This window comes from Trachemys scripta, chromosome 2 (assembly GCF_013100865.1).
Source record: "Trachemys scripta elegans isolate TJP31775 chromosome 2, CAS_Tse_1.0, whole genome shotgun sequence".
NCBI lineage: Eukaryota > Metazoa > Chordata > Testudines > Emydidae > Trachemys > Trachemys scripta.
The window spans coordinates 245,101,938-245,122,719 of record NC_048299.1 but is presented as its reverse complement, the minus strand read 5'-3'; the positions used below and the strand labels follow the sequence as shown (position 1 = coordinate 245,122,719).

General features: G+C 38.9%; 1 protein-coding gene across 5 annotated transcripts in view; it reads right to left on the bottom strand.

Moving 5' to 3' along the window:
• The window catches only part of VPS13B (vacuolar protein sorting 13 homolog B), a 948,921-nt gene that overhangs the window by 132,221 nt on the left and 795,918 nt on the right, over positions 1 to 20,782 (bottom strand). For all 5 annotated transcript variants that reach the window (XM_034763372.1, XM_034763367.1, XM_034763371.1 and 2 more), the window contains exon 37: positions 5,875 to 6,077. In XM_034763372.1, the coding sequence (XP_034619263.1) occupies positions 5,875 to 6,077 (203 nt within the window). The remainder of the gene's footprint in view (positions 1 to 5,874; positions 6,078 to 20,782) is intronic.

Genomic DNA, 20,782 nt, shown 5'->3' with positions numbered 1-20,782 from the left:
ATTTTACTGCAGTATAATTTAAAGGGTTTTTTTTTAATGTACAAAGCTATTTTTTGTCTTTCAGAGATAGTAGTTTATCCAGAAATCCTGGTTTGCGTACACGCGCATAATTTTCTTCAAAGTATGTTGAGCCTCTTGTTGTCTTGGAGGTAGTCCAACTTTGAAAATAAGCAATCTGCATCAATAGATTGAGGGGGTACACTCAAAGTTGCCCTACCACATTGCTGAAGTTGGGAAGTGCATTTTGATGACTGCACATTCAGCACATTCAGTTTCACATTGTCACGATTAGGTGTGTTCATGTAAGTAGTAAGTTCCCCTTTCAGATTTGAAATTTCATCTTTAGTGGCAAATGGTTGAAACACTCTGGCATAACAGTCGTAGTTGCTGCAAAATTCACTTTGAGGAAGGGGTTCGCAATACCTGGATGACATTGCAAAAAGAATCGTCGGCACCAAACACTTTAGGGTTCAGATTACAGGCCACGGTCATGAATGCTTTTTTTGATTTTCTTGTGTTCTGGAGTTGGAAGGATATTCAGAAACAGCTGGGTTTTCTCACTGTATGTTTGTCCTGCAGCTTTTGTGCTCAATTCAGCTGAGATTTTGGTTGTCAGGATTCGGTAAATGTCTGTATTGGCAAATGTGCTGGCACTTGGAGAAAACTCCAGTGTTTTCTGTATGTCACACAGTGATCCCAAGTTTTCAACAATGAACATTACCATGGTTCACAGAATCGGCAGTCATTTTGGTTATTTGCCAGTCTCTTCAGAGTTTCTACTTTAGAACCAAACAACTCCAGGTGATCTAGGAGAGGCATTAGCACAGTCCACACATTATTTACATGACAGGCAGCAAAGTATAGCTCATCCACCGATGTGGCACAACGGGGGTAGGTAAAAAAGGCAGTCAGCTCTGCTTTTGTCTTGCACTGTGTAAAACAAAGCCTTAGCTTGTTCACATGATTGAAAACGGCCCCAAATCCAATGATGCAAGATTTCACGTCTTTCATTTCTTCTGTAACAGGAGCTGACAGTGCAATGTTAATCAGGTGAGCAGGACAGGTAATACGTAGCAGCTCTGGTTTCTGATTGAGTTTAATCTCCCGTGCAAACTTAGCCATGTAGGAAGCAGAATCTGTGTTAGTTGTGGTCATATTTTCCCAAAGTAGTTTGTACATCTGAATCGTGTCAGTTATTGCTGCCTCAATAAAACAGCTATCAGCAGAGTGGATGAATGTCACATCAGCACAAAACAATGCAGGTTTATTCGCTTTGAAATAACAATATGAAAACAAAAGGCCAAGAATCAGATGGTCCAAAACATCAAGAGACTTGTCAAAAATAAGACCAGACACCACATTTCCATCAATTCGTTCCATCAGTTTAGATACTAAAGCATCATAATTTTCTTTCAGATACGTACAAGTGAGGTTGTCTGCATTTGCTGCTGGATTGTATTGTCTCACAAAGTCACCAATAGTCCCCTCTGCAATTAACAGTGGCTATCTGGCAAAACAAAGAGCACCCACAAATTCATTGACACAATCGTGCTGGGTCCTCTCCTTCATTAAAGCCCTGGTGAAAGCGCCTGATATTGATTGTTTATCCCCAAAACTCACTTTCTTCCTTAAACTTCCTGTGTTGCTTGCTTTCGACATGCTCCTTTAATCAGTCAGCGTGAGCACTGACTTCAATGCTGCAGTACTTGCAGCACAATGAATCCTCTTCACTCCTGTCTTTTTTTTTTCTTGAAAATTTCTAAGCACTGATTTTCTTGTTGGTATTCAGGCACAGATTTGCATTTTTGCCCCATGTTTACCATTTCTTCACCTTATCTATCTTTATCTGTGGGGGACTGATTTTTTAAATTGAGCACTGTAATAAACGGATGCAAAGAAATAGATGGGCAGCATTTCCTTGTGAGCCAATCATAGCATGATATTAACATTGTTTGATTTTCCAACCTCCACTGTGTGTGTTCTGTGTTTTACTCTGCAGAACTGCTTCAATCTTAGAGCTGCAGGACTCAACAATCATGTAAAGTGTTAGTGTTTAACAAAAATAAGTACCTGAAAAAATATTGAGTGGATTAATAAACGGGTTTAAGTCTGTAAAAACAGAACTCCTTTAATTATAAAAATTGATAATTCATTGGTGAAAATTGGTAAAAACTGAAAATGCAGAACAGCATGCCTTAAAGAGATGCCAGTGAACAGAGATTACTTCATATTTATCAATTTATTATTTTATTTATTTAGATTTATGCAAACACACAAGAAATGCCTTTCCATAGTCTGCAGCCATCCTGGACATATCTTAAAAACACATCACAAATAATACCCTAAAAGTTCAGCAGTAAAATTCAGTATAACTCACTGCCAGCAAACTAGGCAACTTTAAAGCTCAGATCCCCTTCACTCTCCAACAATTCTCCAGCAAGCCTGGAAGACAATCAGATTCAGGCTATTTTGGGCCTGGGGTGGTGCAGGTTCTGAATCATGCAGTTATTGACACAGTAGTCCCTCACTATCCTACAATTCATGAGCATGTGCTGATTAAAAATGTCTAATAAACCTAACACAGAGGATAAAGAATAGCAGCATGAAGTAAATTTCACAATATTTCTTGGGAGAGAAAGACTTGGATATGTTGCCCAAGCAAGAAACCACATAACAGTTATGAGTATCTTATTCCTGGTATTTGGTTTCTTTGGAAGGTAATCCAGTTCTCTTCTCACCCATAAAACCATCAAAAGAGAGACTAGTGTGGCAGAACAGTAATGGAAAAAAAAAACAGAATAAGAAGGTGGGAGTGACATCATGAGAAAAGGAAAGAAGAGAAGCGTAGAGAAAACAGGGAGGAGTAGTGAAAGTGAGAGAACATGGGGGAAGAGAGATACAGTACAGCAAAAATAGGTGGTGAAATAATAGTCAAAACCCCAGACCCAAATCCTTGTCCTCCCATCTCTTTGCTCTTTCTCTCATCCTCTCCCCAGGCAGGAAAGTGTGTGTGTGTGTGTAGTGCAGTGTTTTATTTTGGTAGGGGTTTTTGTTTGTTTGTTTTTAATGTACATGCTACCATGTGTTTTAATTGAGATTCAGACTTAGATCCAATCTTTGCAGCTCAGGACTCTCTTTATAATGGACTCATAAGGGTAAATATACTTTAAATTTATTTTAAATATAAAAATGTTGAGATACTCAGATACTATGGTATCAGTACCTTAGAAAGACAGACATACCATAACCCTGAATCCCAACAATTTTGAGTTTGGGGAAAGGATAGATTAGTATCTAGGTTCACACTTCCATGGGGGAGGGCCCATCTTCAGAAAGCACTGCTGTTGATTTCAGCAAAGTTTGAATTTGGATGAGATCTCAGTTAGATGTTCCCAAATTTTAGGGAGGTGCATATCTAGCATTCCAGTTCAGGCCACCCTTAATCAAAACATTCAGGTGTGTAGAAAAAAAATGAGGAAAATAGACTTAAAACATTCTGAAGATACATAAACCTTTTCAGCAGAAGGAAAGAGAAAGGCAGAGAGGTGAAAAAAAAGTGAATTGACAAGGTTTAAAATAAAGTTGAAAAGATTTCTGCAATGTTTGTTACATGTTAACTGGATCTGCATGGTGAATCATATAACCGTGAATGATTTGTAATCCCAGGTATTTGAACACTAATATGTCTAATCCTATCTGGGTGCTTTCGGCAGGCAGCGAGTGCACTGGGGAACGAATGGATCAGTCTTTCCTGGCTGAGAGAGAAATTAACGAACCGTTCCCTTTCGCCTTGCCAAGCAGTGCTGCATTTCTTCATTCACACTGCTGTCTGCAGCAATCCTGCAGGCTTGGACAAACCAGTGACAAATTGATGACAAAGTAATTTTTAAACAATTGCCCTAACATATTCCCAGAACCCCCTCTGCGTCTAACTTAAAGAGATAGCTGGTCTAATCCATGCCACATCACTCAAAATTTAATTGAGCCCTGGTCCTTGGAATTCCAGTGTTGGACCCAGCAGAATATCAAGACTCCAAAAACTAGTAGGCTATCTAGAATGCAGTATCTCAACTATTTGTCTGACACAATGAGGTGACCACCAATGATTCAGGATTCTGAGTGCAGAAGTGTACCCAGAGGCAGAGAGAGAAAAACAGAAGCAACCTTATCTATTGATTTCATCACAGGATGAAACCACCAGATGGTAGGTCAAAAGTCTGTAGTTGGTGGGTGGAAGGAACAGAGTGTTAACTTGTCCAGAGACAAAAGATCTTTTCACTATGAGTACAGAAGCAGGAAGTCTGAGGAGATCTAAAAAGACTTGCAGTTAAGCTGGCTGAGAACCATGTTTTCCCTTCCTCTGCAGCCACACGTAAATTGTGGGAGAAAGTATAGCAGTAGTAACATTTAATGCTCATACTGCCAGAAGGAGGAGAGTGACTTATAGTCAAAACTGACAATAGACTTTTTTGCCTCACTATGGTGTAGTAGTGAGGAAGGATGGTCTTGTGGTTAAGGCACTCGACTGGGACTCAAAAGACTTAGTTTAATTCTTGGCTCTGCCACAAATTAAGTGATTTGCCCAAGGCTGCACAGGTAATCTAACTGTGCCTCAGTTCTTCATCTGTGAAGTGGGGATAAACAATTCCTTTCTCCCACTCTTTATCTGTCTTGTCTATTTAGATTGAAAGATCTTCAGGGCAGGGACTCTCTTTCTATATGTAGATACAGAACCTAGCACAAAGAGACACCAATATCATTTTGGACTTTTAGGCACTATCGTAATACACATTAGTAATGGTGATACATGAGGTCATTTTTAGAGTTGGTCAAATTATTTGTTGTGAATGATTAATTATAAATATAGTCCTTTTTCAATTTCGCCAACTTTTACAAACTGATCCAGGTTTCTGCAAACATTTTGTTTATAAATATTTATTGAATGGTTTATGTGCTGGAGTTTATTTATTTTTAACACTGGTGCTTATAAATCTTACTGTAAATAGGTGGGTATCTTGTCCTAATTATATTACAACCCTCTTGCTTAAGTTATACAGAATCAGAATTCTTCATTTCAAAAACTCCCATGTTTCTTGGACTGTTTTCAAGTTACGGACACATTTAACTGAAGGGGAGGATAGCATGTAAAACTGAGTGTTAATTGCCACAAACAACAATTATCAATTACTCCCCTGAGAATTTTTTGTACGTTTTAAAAAACTGAAGTGCATTTGTTAGAGTTGCCCCAAGGCATTACGCATGCATGAACATATGCACGCACACACAAAACAGAACAGGCCCAAATGTTAAGTGCTGGTAACCTGATACAGTACTTTTAAGGGAACACACACATACAGCTACACTACAGTAAAATGGCCTGAACAGTTCTTGTCAATACTCTCTGCAGTTTTGTCTAATCAGTAGTTTTGCATAAACACACACTTCTTTTAAAATGTAAAAATTTTCAAATGTGGTGAACTGTTTCATGATGCAAAGCTTTACAAGTTTTCTGTGCAGTTTAGACAGAGAATCACAATTCAAGGCAAATTCAATTATATATCCGAACCATAAAAACATAAGAACGGCCATACTAACGTTCAGACCAAAGGTCCAGCTAGCCCAGTATCCTGTCTTCCAACAGTGGCCCATCAGTCCCCAGAGGGAATGAACAGAACAGGTAATCTTCAAGTGATCCATCCCCTGTCGCCCATTCCTAGCTTCTGGCAAATAGAGGCTAGGGACAGCATCCCTGCCCATACTGGCTAATAGCCATTGATGGACCTATCCTCCATGAATTTATCTAGTTCTTTTTTGAACCCTGTTATAGTCTTGGCCTTCACAACATCATAAACATATACATAAAAAAATACAGACCTGTATAAGCCCTCCTCTGAAGTCAATATGTATTTTTGGAATGGAGTGCTCTGGACCAGGATTGCCACTGTGCTTACACCACTTAGCTTCCACATTGACAGAACAACAGAAGGGGCCTATTAGAGCTCTGCTTCTTTCTTTGAAACTTGTTTTAAGGAGAAAATCATTTATGTCAAGAACAAATGATGATCCATGAATTATACCTGAAGAAAAAGGAAAAATATATAATTTAGCTTAGTGGTATGTGTGTTCTCCCAAGATATATATTCTCTAGAAATGTCTCGAGGCCAGATTGTGAATCTTTTACTCTTATTGGTGAGCAATTATTCACACACATAGTCCCAAAGCAGACTTTGACTCCCTCAGGGAACTGATGGGCAGGATCCCCTGGGAGAATATCATGAGGGGGAAAGGAGTCCAGGAGGGCTGGCAGTATTTTAAAGAATCCTTATTGAGGTTGCATGAAAAAAACATCCCAATGTGTAGAAAGAACAGTAAATATGGCAGGCGACCAGCTTGGCTTAACAGTGAAATCCTTGCTGACCTTAAACACAAAAAAGAAGCTTACAAGAAGTGAAAGATTGGACAAATAACCAGGGAGGAGTATAAAAATATTGCTCAGGCATGCAGGAGTGAAATCAGGAAGGCCAAATCACACTTGGAGTTGCAGCTAGCAAGAGATGTTAAGAGTAACAAGAAGGGTTTCTTCAGGTATGTTAGCAACAAGAAGAAAGTCAAGGAAAGTGTGGGCCCCTTACTAAATGAGGGAGGCAACCTAGTAACAGAGGATGTGGAAAAAGCTAATTTACTCAATGATCTTTTTGCCTCTGTCTTCACGAACAAGGTCAGGTCCCAGACTGCTGCACTGGGCAGCACAGTATGGGGAGAAGGTGACCAGCCCTCTGTGGAGAAAGAAGTGGTTCGGGACTATTTAGAAAAACTGGACGAGCCCAAGTCCATGGGGCTGGATACGCTGCATCCGAGGGTGCTAAAGGAGTTGGTGGATGTGATTGCAGAGCCATTGGCCATTATCTTTGAAAACTCATGGCGATCGGGGGAGGTCCCGGATGACTGGAAAAAGGCTAATGTAGTGCCCATCTTTAAAAAAGGGAAGGAGGAGGATCCGGGGAACTACAGGCCAGTCAGCCTCACCTCAGTCCCTAGAAAAATCATGGAGCAGGTCCTCAAGGAATCAATTCTGAAGCACTTAGAGGAGAGGAAAGTGATCAGGAACGGTCAGCATGGATTCACCAAGGGCAAGTCATGCTTGATTAACCTAAGTGCCTTCTATGAGGAGATAACTGGCTCTGTGGATGAGGGGAAAGCAGTGAATGTGTTATTCCTTGACTTTAGCAAAGCTTTTGATACAGTCTCCCACAGTATTCTTGCCAGCAAGTTAAAGAAGTATGGGCTGGATGAATGGACTATAAGGTGGATAGAAAGCTGGCTAGATCGTCGGGCTCAACGGGTAGTGATCAACGGCTCCACGTCTAGTTGGCAGCCGGTTTCAAGTGGAGTGCCCTGGGGTCGGTCCTGAGGCCAGTTTTGTTCAATATCTTCATTAATGATCTGGAGGATGGCGTGGACTGCACTCTCAGCAAGTTTGCAGATGACACTAAACTGGGAGGAGTGGTAGATACGCTGGAGGGTAGGGACAGGATACAGAGGGACCTAGACAAATTAGAGGATTGGGCCAAAAGAAACCTGATGAGGTTCAACAAGGACAAGTGCAGAGACCTGCACTTAGGACGGAAGAATCCCATGCACTGTTACAGACTAGGGACCGAATGGCTAGGAAGCAGTTCTGCAGAAAAGGACCTAGGGGTTACAGTGGATGAGAAGCTGGATATCAGTCAACAGTGTGCCCAAGAAGGCTAACGGCATTTTGGGCTGTATAAGTAGGGGCACTGCCAGCAGATCAAGGGATGTGATCGTTCCCCTCAATTCAACATTGGTGAGGCCTCATCTGGTGTTCTGTGTCCAGTTTGGGGCCCCACACTACAAGAAGGATTTGGAAAAATTGGAAAGAGGCCAGCAGAAGGCAACAAAAATGATTAGGGGGCTGGAGCACATGACTTATGAGGAGAGGCTGAGGGAACTGGGATTGTTTAGTCTGCAGAGGAGAAGAATGAGGGGGGATTTGATAGCTGCTTTCAACTACCTGAAGGGGGGTTCCAAAGAGGATGGATTTAGACTGTTCTCAGTGGTAACTGACGGCAGAACAAGGAGTAACGGTCTCAAGTTGCAGTTGGGGAGGTTTAGGTTGGATATTAGGAAAAACTTTTTCACTGGGAGGGTGGTGAAGCACTGGAAAGGGTTACTTAGGGAGGTGGTGGAATCTCCTTCCTTACAGGTTTTTAAGGTCAGGCTTGACAAAGCCCTGGCTGGGATGATTTAGTTGGGGATTGGTCCTGCTTTGAGCAGGGGGTTGGACTAGATGACCTCCTGAGGTCCCTTCCAACCCTGATATTCTATGATTCTACGATTAACTTCAGTAGAGCTACTTGTGTGAGTAAATGCCTCACCAATGTAACTAAGGCGTTCACAATCTGGCCATACTGCTTTTGGTTTGTTTTCAGTTTGCTTTTCCAACATATTTGAGTACACTTTATATTGAGTTCTAGTTATGGAGCAGGTATGTTTCATGCGCATTCCTTACAAAGTACTATTTGCCAAAACGTTATGACTTTTTACATGTGTGAGTATTTAAGTTTTATGAATAGAGACAGTTTTCATTAAACTATGCAATCTTTTCAAGAGTATATTAAGAATAAGAACAGCTGCTACACTTATATTCTAAACTGATAGGAAATAGCCATTTTGAATTATTCTCTCTGCTTTCATTCTGATTTCTCAATACAATATATTGCCTGGCTAGAGTCTAGAGTTCTTAACAGGAATAAGGTTTTTGCTTGAATTCAACAACTCAAAATAATCACAGTAACTCAAAATACATAATATGTGTTTACTAAAAAAATCAGTTAAACCAATCTTTTCACATCATAACCATTCATAGTGGACAGAGTATTATAAAACCTTTGAAAAGTTAGACAGGTTAGATTTATAATATCACTTATGTATTCTCATTAACAATAAACATTTTTAGAAAAGGAACACCACCTAAAAATTTAAGTTCTCTTGTGAATTTAACCTAGTGCAAATCAAAAATCTTTGTGTAGTGAAGCGGGTTTCCAAAGAATATGGCGCTAGGCCGTTTCTCAGTGGTGGCAGATGACAGAACAAGGAGCAATGGTCTCAAGTTGTAGTGGGGGAGTTCTAGGTTGGATATTAGGAAAAACTATTTCACTAGGAGGGTAATGAAGCACTGGAATGAGTTGCCTCGGGAGGTGGTGGAATCTCCATACTTAGAGGTTTTTAAGGCCCGGCTTGACAAAGCCCTGGCTGGGATAATTTAGTTGGGGTTGGTCCTGCTTTGAGCAGGGGGTTGGACTCGATGACCTCCTGAGGTCTCTTCCAACCCTAAACTTCTGTGATTCTCTGAAAACAATTTAATAAAACAAACTGTACCTAAAATCTCTCTACTCTTTAGGATATTTAGATGCAAAGCATTACACTAGAGGCTGGGCTACATTTTTCTCTTTTGCTGCTCATTTTTGGAATTGTTATTGTGAATACTGAATTTCACCATTCTTAGTTCGGAATGCCTATAGCTTATTTTTCTAATGAAATTTGATACTTACAAAAGATGAAAGATTAAAAAATACCCAAGGCCTACAGCATGCAGATGTTTCAAAGGACTGTACTATTTTGAATTTTCAAACCTTTGCTAGAAGAAATATCCCACTAAAATGGAATTCTATTCTGTGTACAATGTAAACATGCCTGGTTTAAATATGTGGGGAGGTTTAAACTTCTCTGATGAACCTCTTTCAAAATCCAGGAAAAATCTGTCTATGGTCTGAGACTTTAAACTATAATGCCAAGAATAATTTTATAATGTAACGATCTATAGTTTCTTAAGAACGTGATTTGCATTATGGAAGAAAACACACAATAGACCCAATTCTTTTCTCAGATGCATGTTCACAGCTTCTGTCAATTCCAATAGAAATACTAGAAAAATCCAATCTCACCTCCATAGCTACAGAGGTGCCATTGTACTGTGTGTGTGTGTGTGTTTTGAATAGGAGGAAGGTGCCACCAGACTCCTTGTTACACTAGAGGTATGCATCCTCTGGGCAGCATGGAGCCCATCTCTGCAGAGTTCCATAAGGTGCAGAGTGCAGGAGGCATGCAAAGATAGGGGTAGGAGTGGAGGGTACCCTACTGTGGTAGAGGTGCACAGGGACCAAAGAGAGATACTTCAGCAGTTGGGCTGAAGTACCCTCCATGAAGCTACTTTGCAGTCTAGGGGATTATTACTTAAAGTTCTGAGATGGAATCCTAGCCCCACGGCAGTGAACAGGAGAGTTGCCAATGACTACAACAAGGCCAGAATATCATACTTTGTCTCTGGATAACACAATCTTGGTGCTGGATCCCTGGATTTGGCCCTATGTGTGAACATCCAAGAGAAGAATTTGGCCAATTTGATTAGGTTCTTTCAAGATTAAAAAAATAATTAACAGGAGAGTAAACCTGAATAAGTATGTTTATAGTATCAATAAACTACACCTTCTCCTTTTGTTACTGTTTTTGATTATATGCACAGCATATTCAGTAGAACAGTGGATTGACAGCAACATACAGTATACAATATAAAAGCTTTTAGCCCAAGAAAATAGTGTCTTTGGTTCTTTTGAAAATGTAGTTATTTTAAGGAGCACCAAAATCAAAATATTTAATGATTTCAAATTTTTTTTGCACTTGTGTGATGACATTTGGTTCTAAAACGCAGAAATATATACTTTTGTGTAGATTATTCTCACAATTTATAATATGGCAGGAGTGACCTGCAAGTTCAAGGATTTTTTTGTTTTTGTTCTTAATATGAATTATATGTAGGGTTATGTGTTCAGTGCCCCAAACAGCAAAGGGAAGAAAGACTTTTAGTTTGTAAGATATTTTAGCCACACCTTTTACCCCACTGGTCATCCGGAATTACCTATTGTCATATGTTGTAGTGCAACGCATTGCAGCGTGCACTATGCTGGTGATTATCATGAACCAGGGCCCACAGCAGAGCCAGTCTCCAGGTAAGTGCAGCTGGCCTGTAGTAGGCTGCCTGATGGGCTATGCCACCTGTCTGGTTGGAAAAATCAGCACTAGCAGATCAGCTCTTAAGTCCAGTAGCAGCAGCAGCAATTCAGTGGCTGGTCAAAGCATTCGCCCACAGCTATGACAGCTCTTGTGCCTGCCTGTAGCCTTGCTCCCAGCCCTGCTTCTGCATTGGTCCCAACCTTGCCTCACTCCAGATAACCCAGCTCTGTCCCCACAGCTCCAATTCCTGGCCTCTGACTCCGGCTGTGACCCTTGCCTCTGGCATCTGACCTCTGATTCCAACTCTGAGCCTGGGCTCCGATTCTTCGCTACCAACTCCTGTCCTAACCACTAGGCCTGATTATCGCTCTGACCATTAGACCTGCCTGCTGTTCTGACCCATAGACAAGAATGCCCAAGTCATGTGACAGTGATGTAAAAGCCACTACAAAGCCTGGCTGGAACGTAGAGTCGGTTTACAAGGATTATGCAGATTGTTTTTTAAATTACAGAACAGTTTCACAAAATACAAAATGTAAATTATATTAATCACTCAACACATAACCCAATGTTTACTGGTCCAGATTCACTGGTACGCTCTGGCTGCTTTGTGTTTCCAGTTCACCTGGATTTATGACTGCTTGTGTAGCTGGACTAGCACTTTGCAACCAAAGTTTAGCAGTGAATCTGGCTCAGCGATTTAAAAATAATTGCAGGTCAGTTGTAAGATAGAAACACCATCCTTAACTCACTCCATTGGGCCTATGTATTGCAGTTGATATGTTATGTGAGATCACACAGCACTATTAGGATCCTCTGATAGATGACTAGATCATATACAAAACGTATGTACAATAGAATGAACTAAACATGAAACTTCAGGGTTGATACCGAATTCATGAGTTGAAGGCAGATGTGAAATATTTTTAGACCTTTTAACAGTTTTAAAACACTCATCCGGAAGAGTTACTTCATGTGGTTCAGTGCCTACATAATATTGTAATTATCTGTATGATAATAGATTGATTGATTGATTCCTCTTTCCAACTGCTATATATCCCAGAGAGAAACTGAAACACAATCATTAATAAAGAAAAAGACATGTTGATGAATTTCAAACAAGGGAATTTATGTAGTGCAAAACAACTGCATGGGCTATGTACTACAAATACTAGAGGAATTTCAGGGACTTGGGCCACAGTTTTATTTATTTTTTCTTATAAGGAACCAGAATCTCTCTCTTTATAGGCAGGGCATTATATCCTATTTCACAGCAGTTATAAATGACCTCTTTGGGGAGAAACGAATCTTATTATATAAATCAATATGCACATAATGAAAAAAAAATACAAAGAATAGTCAGATAAATTTGCACAAAGGGCAGTCTTGAGAGAGCTAAGAGAATAAGTACTTAAAGAAAACAGATGAAGACTGGCAGACAGGTAGAAAGTGCAAAAACAAGTGAGTGAAGAGATATATGGGCTTTAGGGACGCTTCTTTCACTGGACTATCACTGTAGTAGAAATCCCAGTAGGCTGACATTAGGGGAGAAGTGTACTCACATTCTAAGGGAAAGGGAGTGAAGAAATACCATTGTAACATCAGTATGCACAGGGGTCTTATTTTAGGATTTCTAAACACCATATTGAAATACAGAGCATGAACTGAGCTTGTGAAGCTCCTTTCCTCTTACTGAGTAAGTCATCTTGGAAAAGTAAAAAACTAATTCTCCTCTTCTGTGCTCCTCTCCCACACACTGCTTTCAGCTAGCTCTTTCATGGATTTTTCTCAAACATCTTGTGTAGAATTCTGCCTTCAGTTTAAACAGATTAAATCATGGTCACCATTTCAAGTGAACCTGATATGGCAACATACAGAAGTAATATATCTTCATAAACGATTGTTGTGAAATGCAGAAGTTAACTTGCTCTGTTTGGATTATTGGTTGCTGAACACCGACATACTTTTCAGTGAGTGCAATAATTTAGGTCTCGGAACAATTAGTTTCATGACTTTTAAAATACATCTTCAGGAGACTAATAAATGTGAACCACTTGCTTTGGACAATGTTTACCAAATGCTGCCAACTCTCCATTGTCAGGCTCCACTCAGATCCTTAATAGCATTGCAAAGCACTGCCATACTGACTGAGCAAAATGAAATTTAAATCAGGCTTCTGTGTGTCATTATAAAAAATTGTACTATGATGACATATGCTAGAAGGGCATATCCAGGTATTTTTTATGCAGCTGGAAATAATCTATGACTACTTGAAAAACTGCAAGCATGTGTTAGATACTCTCCAGAAACTGATTTGCATAACAGTTAAGACTATTAAAAAGTATGAATACTATTAAAAAAAGAACACTGAGTATAAGAAAATTTCCTATAAAGACAGAGAAAGCTTTTGATGTTCAATTATATCATCTTTAAATATTTAATGTCACTGACTTGACTTATACTAACACAGACACTACAAGGACACTTGACAGGGTCATATATATGGAGCCAAATATGCTAAAATAAATATGTGAGGATTTACTATTATCAGTATTAGAAGATTCTGCAGTGGTCAGGCTGTGCACGGGTGAGAGAAGGGGCCCAGAGAAGGAGCCTGACCTTGTCTATTATCATTACAATGGATGTAAAAAGGCAGAGACAAATTCTAACAAATGCAACAGAAAAACAAACAAAAAACAAAAGAGCCTCCCTTTTCATTAATGATCACTTTAGGTATTAGAATATACACAACAAGTGACACGAGGATATAGTTCCTTTAGTCCTACTGGGTCACAAATGAAGGAAGGGACTATAACGCAAACGAATTGCGTAGTCATTGTATTCCACAATATTTTAAAATATTGATAATTTGGTAACAGTTTTAATAATTCCCAAGTATTGAAAGAAGTGAAAATGCTACAGGATGTTTTTTCCCTTCTACTGTGGGCACTGGATTTCTACATGTCATTAGTTTCCCAGAAAATAGCTGAAAGATGATATTTGATCTGGCTGCACTGCCACATTGATAGAGTTCAGAGCAGAGTTTTGATTGGTGGATGTATATATGGGAAGCATTTTTTAAAAAAAGCAAACAGGTGACAATTTATTTGTACAATAAAATAAACAGAACTGAACATTAGACAGACTATATTTGGAAAAAAATTCTTGAGGTCAGTTATGGCTTTGCCACATACAGGGCACTGCACTGTTGTGCTGTCCCAGGAGGTACTGGGGAAGGAGATTGTGTCAGAATCATAATCTGCTTCTGTTTCCACTTGTTTAGGGTGTGCGTGTGTATGTGTGGGGGAGAGTAGCACTTGGTGTGCCAATGCTTTGGGGGTGGAAAAAACTCCTAACTGCCCCCTACTCAAAGCAGGAGGGGAGTAGCAGTTTTGTGAAGACAGCTTCCTCTGCTGTAGACGCTCAGGACAATCTGGCCCTTAGAAGATTAATTACCATACACTTTTCTTTATTAATTTAACTGAAGGAGGAAATATTATTCACTCTTTGAGGAGGTGGGGATTTTATTTCTTTTTTTAGGTGATGCAGATGGAATTGTTGGTATAAAGTTACTTGTCAGGCTTCTGTATGTCATTACTTATTTATACCAACAAAGTTGACCCCCCTCCCCAAAGAAGAATTATTTACTAAGCATTTTCTAACTACTTTCATATCCATATCTTGATATGTTATAAAGGTAATGATAAACAGTGAAATCTGGTTGCTAGTTTTCATCGTGTCTATCTTCAGAATCTGTTTTGCATTTGCCAGAGAAATTGGAAGGTATTTTTAATATGCATATCAGTTATGTCTAAAATGAATAGTAAATTTCTCTCTCCTCCTTTGTTAAACTTCAGATGTGTCATGTCATAAATGGGTCAAGCAGTTTTGCTGTATTCTCTATTGTCATTCTGTAACAAACAGCTGCAAAGAAAATGGGGTAGTAGTTCTGGACCAAATAACTACTGGGGAAAAACTCCAGTTAACGTAAAAGTCACCAGATTGAACGGTGACTAACCACAGCAACTAGAAAATGGTGAGACATCTAATTAGGGACAATTTTCCAGGCGAGATTAAGTTAACAATCTACGGACTGCTCTGGATTTCCCATTAGTATGGAACAGAATCTTATGATGGTTCCTTCTCCCCAGGAGAACAATATTTGCACATTACTGATTAACAATTCTTTACTGAAAGAGAGCTTTTCAGCATTGCATAGGGACACATGTGGGCTCTGTAAAAACATGAGACGTGTAACACTCGGTAAACAGAAAGTAATGATCTTAAACAGGCCAAATCCTTGAACTCGTCATTAATAAATGTCCCCCTGCATTCAGCAGCCCTGGCTGCTGGGAGCCTGTTTTCTTCAAGTACTTCAAACACTAAAATCCAGGAACATTTATTATTTTAATCCATTACAGGCAGTGCTTGATTTAACTTTATTGGTTGTGGTGGTGGTAGTGGTTATAGTGGGGGTAGAGCAATGTTCTTTTACACATCATTTCAAAAGGGCTTAATTATATTTTATAGCTTGGGCCAGGAATCCTGCTTGTTTTGTGTCTAACAAGGTTCAAATGAAGTTCAGGTCAGTGATGAATCAGAAGAAAAGTCAGAGATGGTTATCTATCTAAAATGAGCTCATCTCCCTTAAAGAAAGGCTAGGCAGGTACATCACATTCCTAACACTACTGAATGCTAAATAACATGGAAATCACATGTCGATTGTTGATCTGATAATTTCTGAATTTGTGGTGCCTGGTTACAGCACCAATTTAGGTCTAGACAGAATCTCTTTCATTTTTGGTCAATTATTGTCATATGTATAGAATGATTTACAGTTTATTTGTAAATCATGCTACCATGTTACACTAACTAAAGAAAAATTAATTCTAATAGAGAAAAATATGTAGTAGAATAATAACAGAAAATGTAGTGCTTGTATTCATTCATGTTGTTATAGATATTGAGTGAAATCCTGGCCCGCGTGAAGTCAATGGCAAAACTACCATCACTTCAATGGATTTCATCCACTGTGACTGACAATGAGCTGGTAATATCATGAAGGTAATAATAATATGTAAGCTTTCATATAATGGCACTTTTCATCTTTAGATGTCAAAACTTTTTAGAAAGGTGGCTAAACATCCATGTTACAGATGAGGTAATTGAGCTCACACTTTTAAAAGCATCCACTAACTTTGGGTGCCTCCATTTTTGGATGCTCAAATTGAGACACTTAGAGTATGTCTACACAGCATTTTGGAGCCTGCAAGAGCAAGCATCCCTGGTTGACAGACTCAGGTTAGCACTCTAAAAATAGCTGTGTAGACAGTGCTTGGAAGTTGCAGCTCAGGCTCTGAAGCCTGGAGGAGGTCAGGGCTTGCCCCCCCAAATCTGTTACCCCAGCTGGGGTGCTTGCTCCTCCAGGCTCCAAAAGGGCTCAACACTGGAGCGGGAGGTGTAATTTCCAGCTTGGGTAGACACGCCCACATCAGCGGTCACTGAGCAGGCATGCTAAAAATACCAGTGTACAGACGGCTGCATGGGTGGTAGGACAGGCTTGCTGCCGTGAGTACAATTTGAAACCTTAGGTACGTACTTGGAGCAGCTAGCCCATCCCACTGCTTGCCCTGCTGCAGCTATTTAACATGACAGCTCCATTAAAAGCTAGCATGGGTAGGTCTACCTGAGCTGTAAATTACATCTCCAGCTCTGGTGTAGACATTCTCTTAGGAGTTGATTTTCAGAGGTGCTTAGAACTGCTGCTCCCATTGATTTCAGAAATAGTTGTGGGTATTCAGAACTACTGAAAATCAGGCTGTGGGCATCTTAAATTGGGCACTCAACAATGGAGGTAGCCAAAACTAGTGGGCAGCTCTGAAAATGTAGGGCTAAATAATTAGCCCAAGGGAGAGTTGGGATTAGAGTTAGGTCTCCTGACTCCTCACTATGTGCTTGATTCACCTAGGTCCCAGCTGCTCTACTGAAACAAATGATCCATGTATTAGATAAAAACATGTTTGTAGTGTAGCCATTATACAGAAAAATACAGAATGTTCCAAAAAAAAAAAAATCAAAGCACAACCCTTCAGCTATTATACATTTTCTGATTAATGCAAGTCTTCTGTGGATTCACCATGAAAAGCTGTAGTATGAGAATAACAGAGCTTCCACTATTGTTATACATAGCATATGCAGCTATACAACAAAATATAAAATAAAACATCCCCAAACCACAAACCCAGAAATGAAATTCCCATCTCATACATTAAGTATATGTGATTGCTTTCATTATGAAGGTAGTAACAGAGATTGAGAAAACAATGCTATTTGTTCTGAACGAACATAAAATAGTTTGATTCAGTTCCATTTGGAAGGCATCCATTCTTTGGAGGTTTAGCTATGTTAGTTAGTGGTCCCACACATTTAGAACACATTTTCTTTCTTAAATCAGCAACCTACAGTTAGTTTGCAATTTTTAAAAAAAACAGACATGCCAGTTCATCAGTAGCAACTCAGAACCCTGTTATAAAGTAACAGTAGGGAATCTGACCAGGATTAATAGTGGTACTCAGTCCTGGGATTAGGTGGTGTCTTGTTTCATGGATTTTAGGCCATCTGTTCTTCCCTCCTTTTACTTCTGCAGAACGATAAACGCACCTCCACCTCAGGGACTATAGAAAGGAATTAGAATTCTTCTGCTTTTCATTATCACAAGATTCAGTAACTCATTTCATTGTCAGGATAATCCCCTTTTACTCTTTCTTTTGCGCTTGCAGGGTATGCCATAATGACAAATAAAATCCCAGATGTTAGAGACCTGCTGAGGTCTCCACCTTTTCTTGAGTGTTGGGTTTAAGCTACTTGGGACATAGTGTCAGAACTGACAGGACCCTGATGCCCACACCCAATATTCATTAAGGTTTGTTAGTGATTTGTATAGCTGTCTACAAGCTGCACTTCCACTTCAATCCTCAGTGGCCATTTAAATATTTAGTTTGTCCTCTGGCTTTTACTGACAAAGAATTCATTTCCTATTGTTCAAATGTTGGAAAGAGTTTATATTTCTTTCTAAAAGTAACAAAGGTCTTCTGGGTGTTGTAAATGGCTTGTTACTGCTGCATATTATTTTAGGTAGTCATATCTAATTTAATGTTTTATTTCCCCTTAGGCTAACTTGCATATCTGCAGCATCCAAAGGCTATGACAACGCCTTAACAAAGTTTTCTCAAGAGGGCCAGTTAACTGTGAAATGAAAAGTTTTGTATCTGGTTTATACCAATTAATATCCCCATTTTATTTTTTATATTTATAAAAAGATCTTAAATCCATTACATTTTTAATTTGTGACTAGTAGAAATTCATGCAATTTTCACATGAGAAATTGAATGGGTTTTTTTGCCTCTTCTTTGCATGCTAAGATAATTATAGCTGCATAATAGAGGAAGGGCAGTGAAAATTATTTAAACTGTTACTCTTTTACCAAGAAAACAATTCATTAGATTTTTCATGGTATGAGATCCTAACATCCCAGGTATCAAGCAGAGTCTCTTCTCTCTTGTGCCCTCCTGGAACAGGGAACTGGTCCTGAGAGAGTCTACAGTTTTCTTCTTTTTCACTCTGGAGACAGTATGGTTCCCAGCCTCTCTTCTACATCTTACCCAGGTGGGTGGCTCCAATTTCTAAATCAATCTAAATTAGCTAATGGGGCACGTGTGTGGGATATTTGCACCCTGCTTTCTAGAATTTATTGGTGAATCTCTGTGAGTTATCCAAGTTTTAATGACATGAGGCACTACACAACAATGAGCTCTGTGCCTTGTGTGAAGTGCTGAGCACCATCAAGTGCTACTGATTACAGTGAGACGTTAAGGATGCAAGACACCATGTAAGAGATGGCCAGCACCTCACAGGATCAGGCCCACTGTAATTCCTCAGATTGCTCGTGAACTTGAGCTTCCTGGTCAACAATACAAATAAAGTACCTGCAAGTTACCTGAGCAAACTCACAGCATTCACTATTTCAAGATGTGGCTCCAAATTTACTCAGGTAAAACTGGAACCAAATGTTAACTTCTGTCTTTAAACTACATACATTGGTTACAATTAAATTATTAATTTACCTTCACATTTAAACTACTGTCCTTGAATATGTCACAAAGTTATAACTGTTGTCTTTACTAAACTAAAATTAAAACTACTGTTAATGATAACCTTAGTCACAGAGTTTTCTGCAATACAGTACATCACATTCTATAATAATATTACATTACTAAAACCACTCAGGACTTTGCCATAACTACAGAGTATAAGTATTCTAGCAGAAATTGGAATCGTGATTAAAAGTCACTGTTGTATTAGAACCTGCAGAGTGTCCAAAAAAATGAAGTCCCTTGAAACACTAATGGGATTTGGGGTTGTATAATATTGCAACAGGCTAAATGGAATAGAGGTTTTATATTTACAGGTAGGTCTAAAATATCCATAGTTGTGGGGTGTACAATCACTATTGCAATTTATCCCGTCAAAAAGTGAAAAAAATAATTCAACTGATTAGCCATTGTATTTTTCAATTTTCTTCTTAAATAATAGGATGGAAAAAAAATTAGAAGGTTTTGAGTTTGCATGGTTAAAGTGGTACTAACTTTAAATGTCCAGGGGGAGGGGGAGGAGAGAATAGTTTTTCACAAATTACATCTGGCAAGCTTCTTTGATAATTTAAAACAAAACAAAACAAAATAAAAACAACTTCAGTCATTATACAAGGTCATAAGCTTTTGTTCCCTCCCTCCCCCCATAAGGGAGTAAACAAGCCGACAACACATTCCCGTGTGTGTTTTTCTAAATAATTCTTAGCACATATGAGTCCTCTAGCATTACAAACCAACTTCATCTCTTACATTAAAACTCATCTGAAAATGGGGCCATTTACGCTGTTTATAAAACACTGTCACATAAAATGTGTAAAAAATATTTTTCACTAAAAATAGCTTGCGTAAGTAAGGGATTAGGGTAGTTTCTACTGAAATAATTGTTCCTTTGTAGTTTTTTCCATGATGTTTTTTGAACAGTTTTTTTAACTATGTTTATTAAAGTCAGCACATCAAAAAGGATCAAAGAGAAAGCTAGTGAGAACCAAAGAAGCCCCAAGTGTGTTGTGTTGTCTCACTGGGGAGTTATGCAGATTCAAGTAAACAAGTGCAAATTGTTGAGGTTTTAATGAAAATTTTCTACAATTATTGAATCTGAAGTCATTCTATATAAGAACATCTGTACAACAGATGGCCATACTGTATAAAAGGCAAGCAATGCTCCTTTTTCTTTCCCTGTTTTAACAGTACATCTGAGATGACTACTTTTGTCACTGTGCTCAGTTTGGTTCAGTAAATAATTCGTAAAATGCAGCTGCTACAGATGGTCACAATACTTATATGACTATAAAATCAAAGACACAGTAAAGTATTTGCGTATTAGTTTCATACTATAAAATATCGGACATTAACCCTGTTCAACTCAAAAGGTAAATCTATAAAACTTTTTTAAAAGAAAATTCTGAACTGACATATTTTAAATAGTCCTAGCTCTCAAAAATCTGATTGACACAGCTACTGCATTTTTCCATTCAGCTAACTTGCATGATATTTTTTACATTTAATAAAACAATTCTTGCTAGTAACTGCAGTATTCTTGTGTCTTGTGAAGATCTTTGAGACAAAAATATAATTCAAGCCCCATCACAATATTTTAT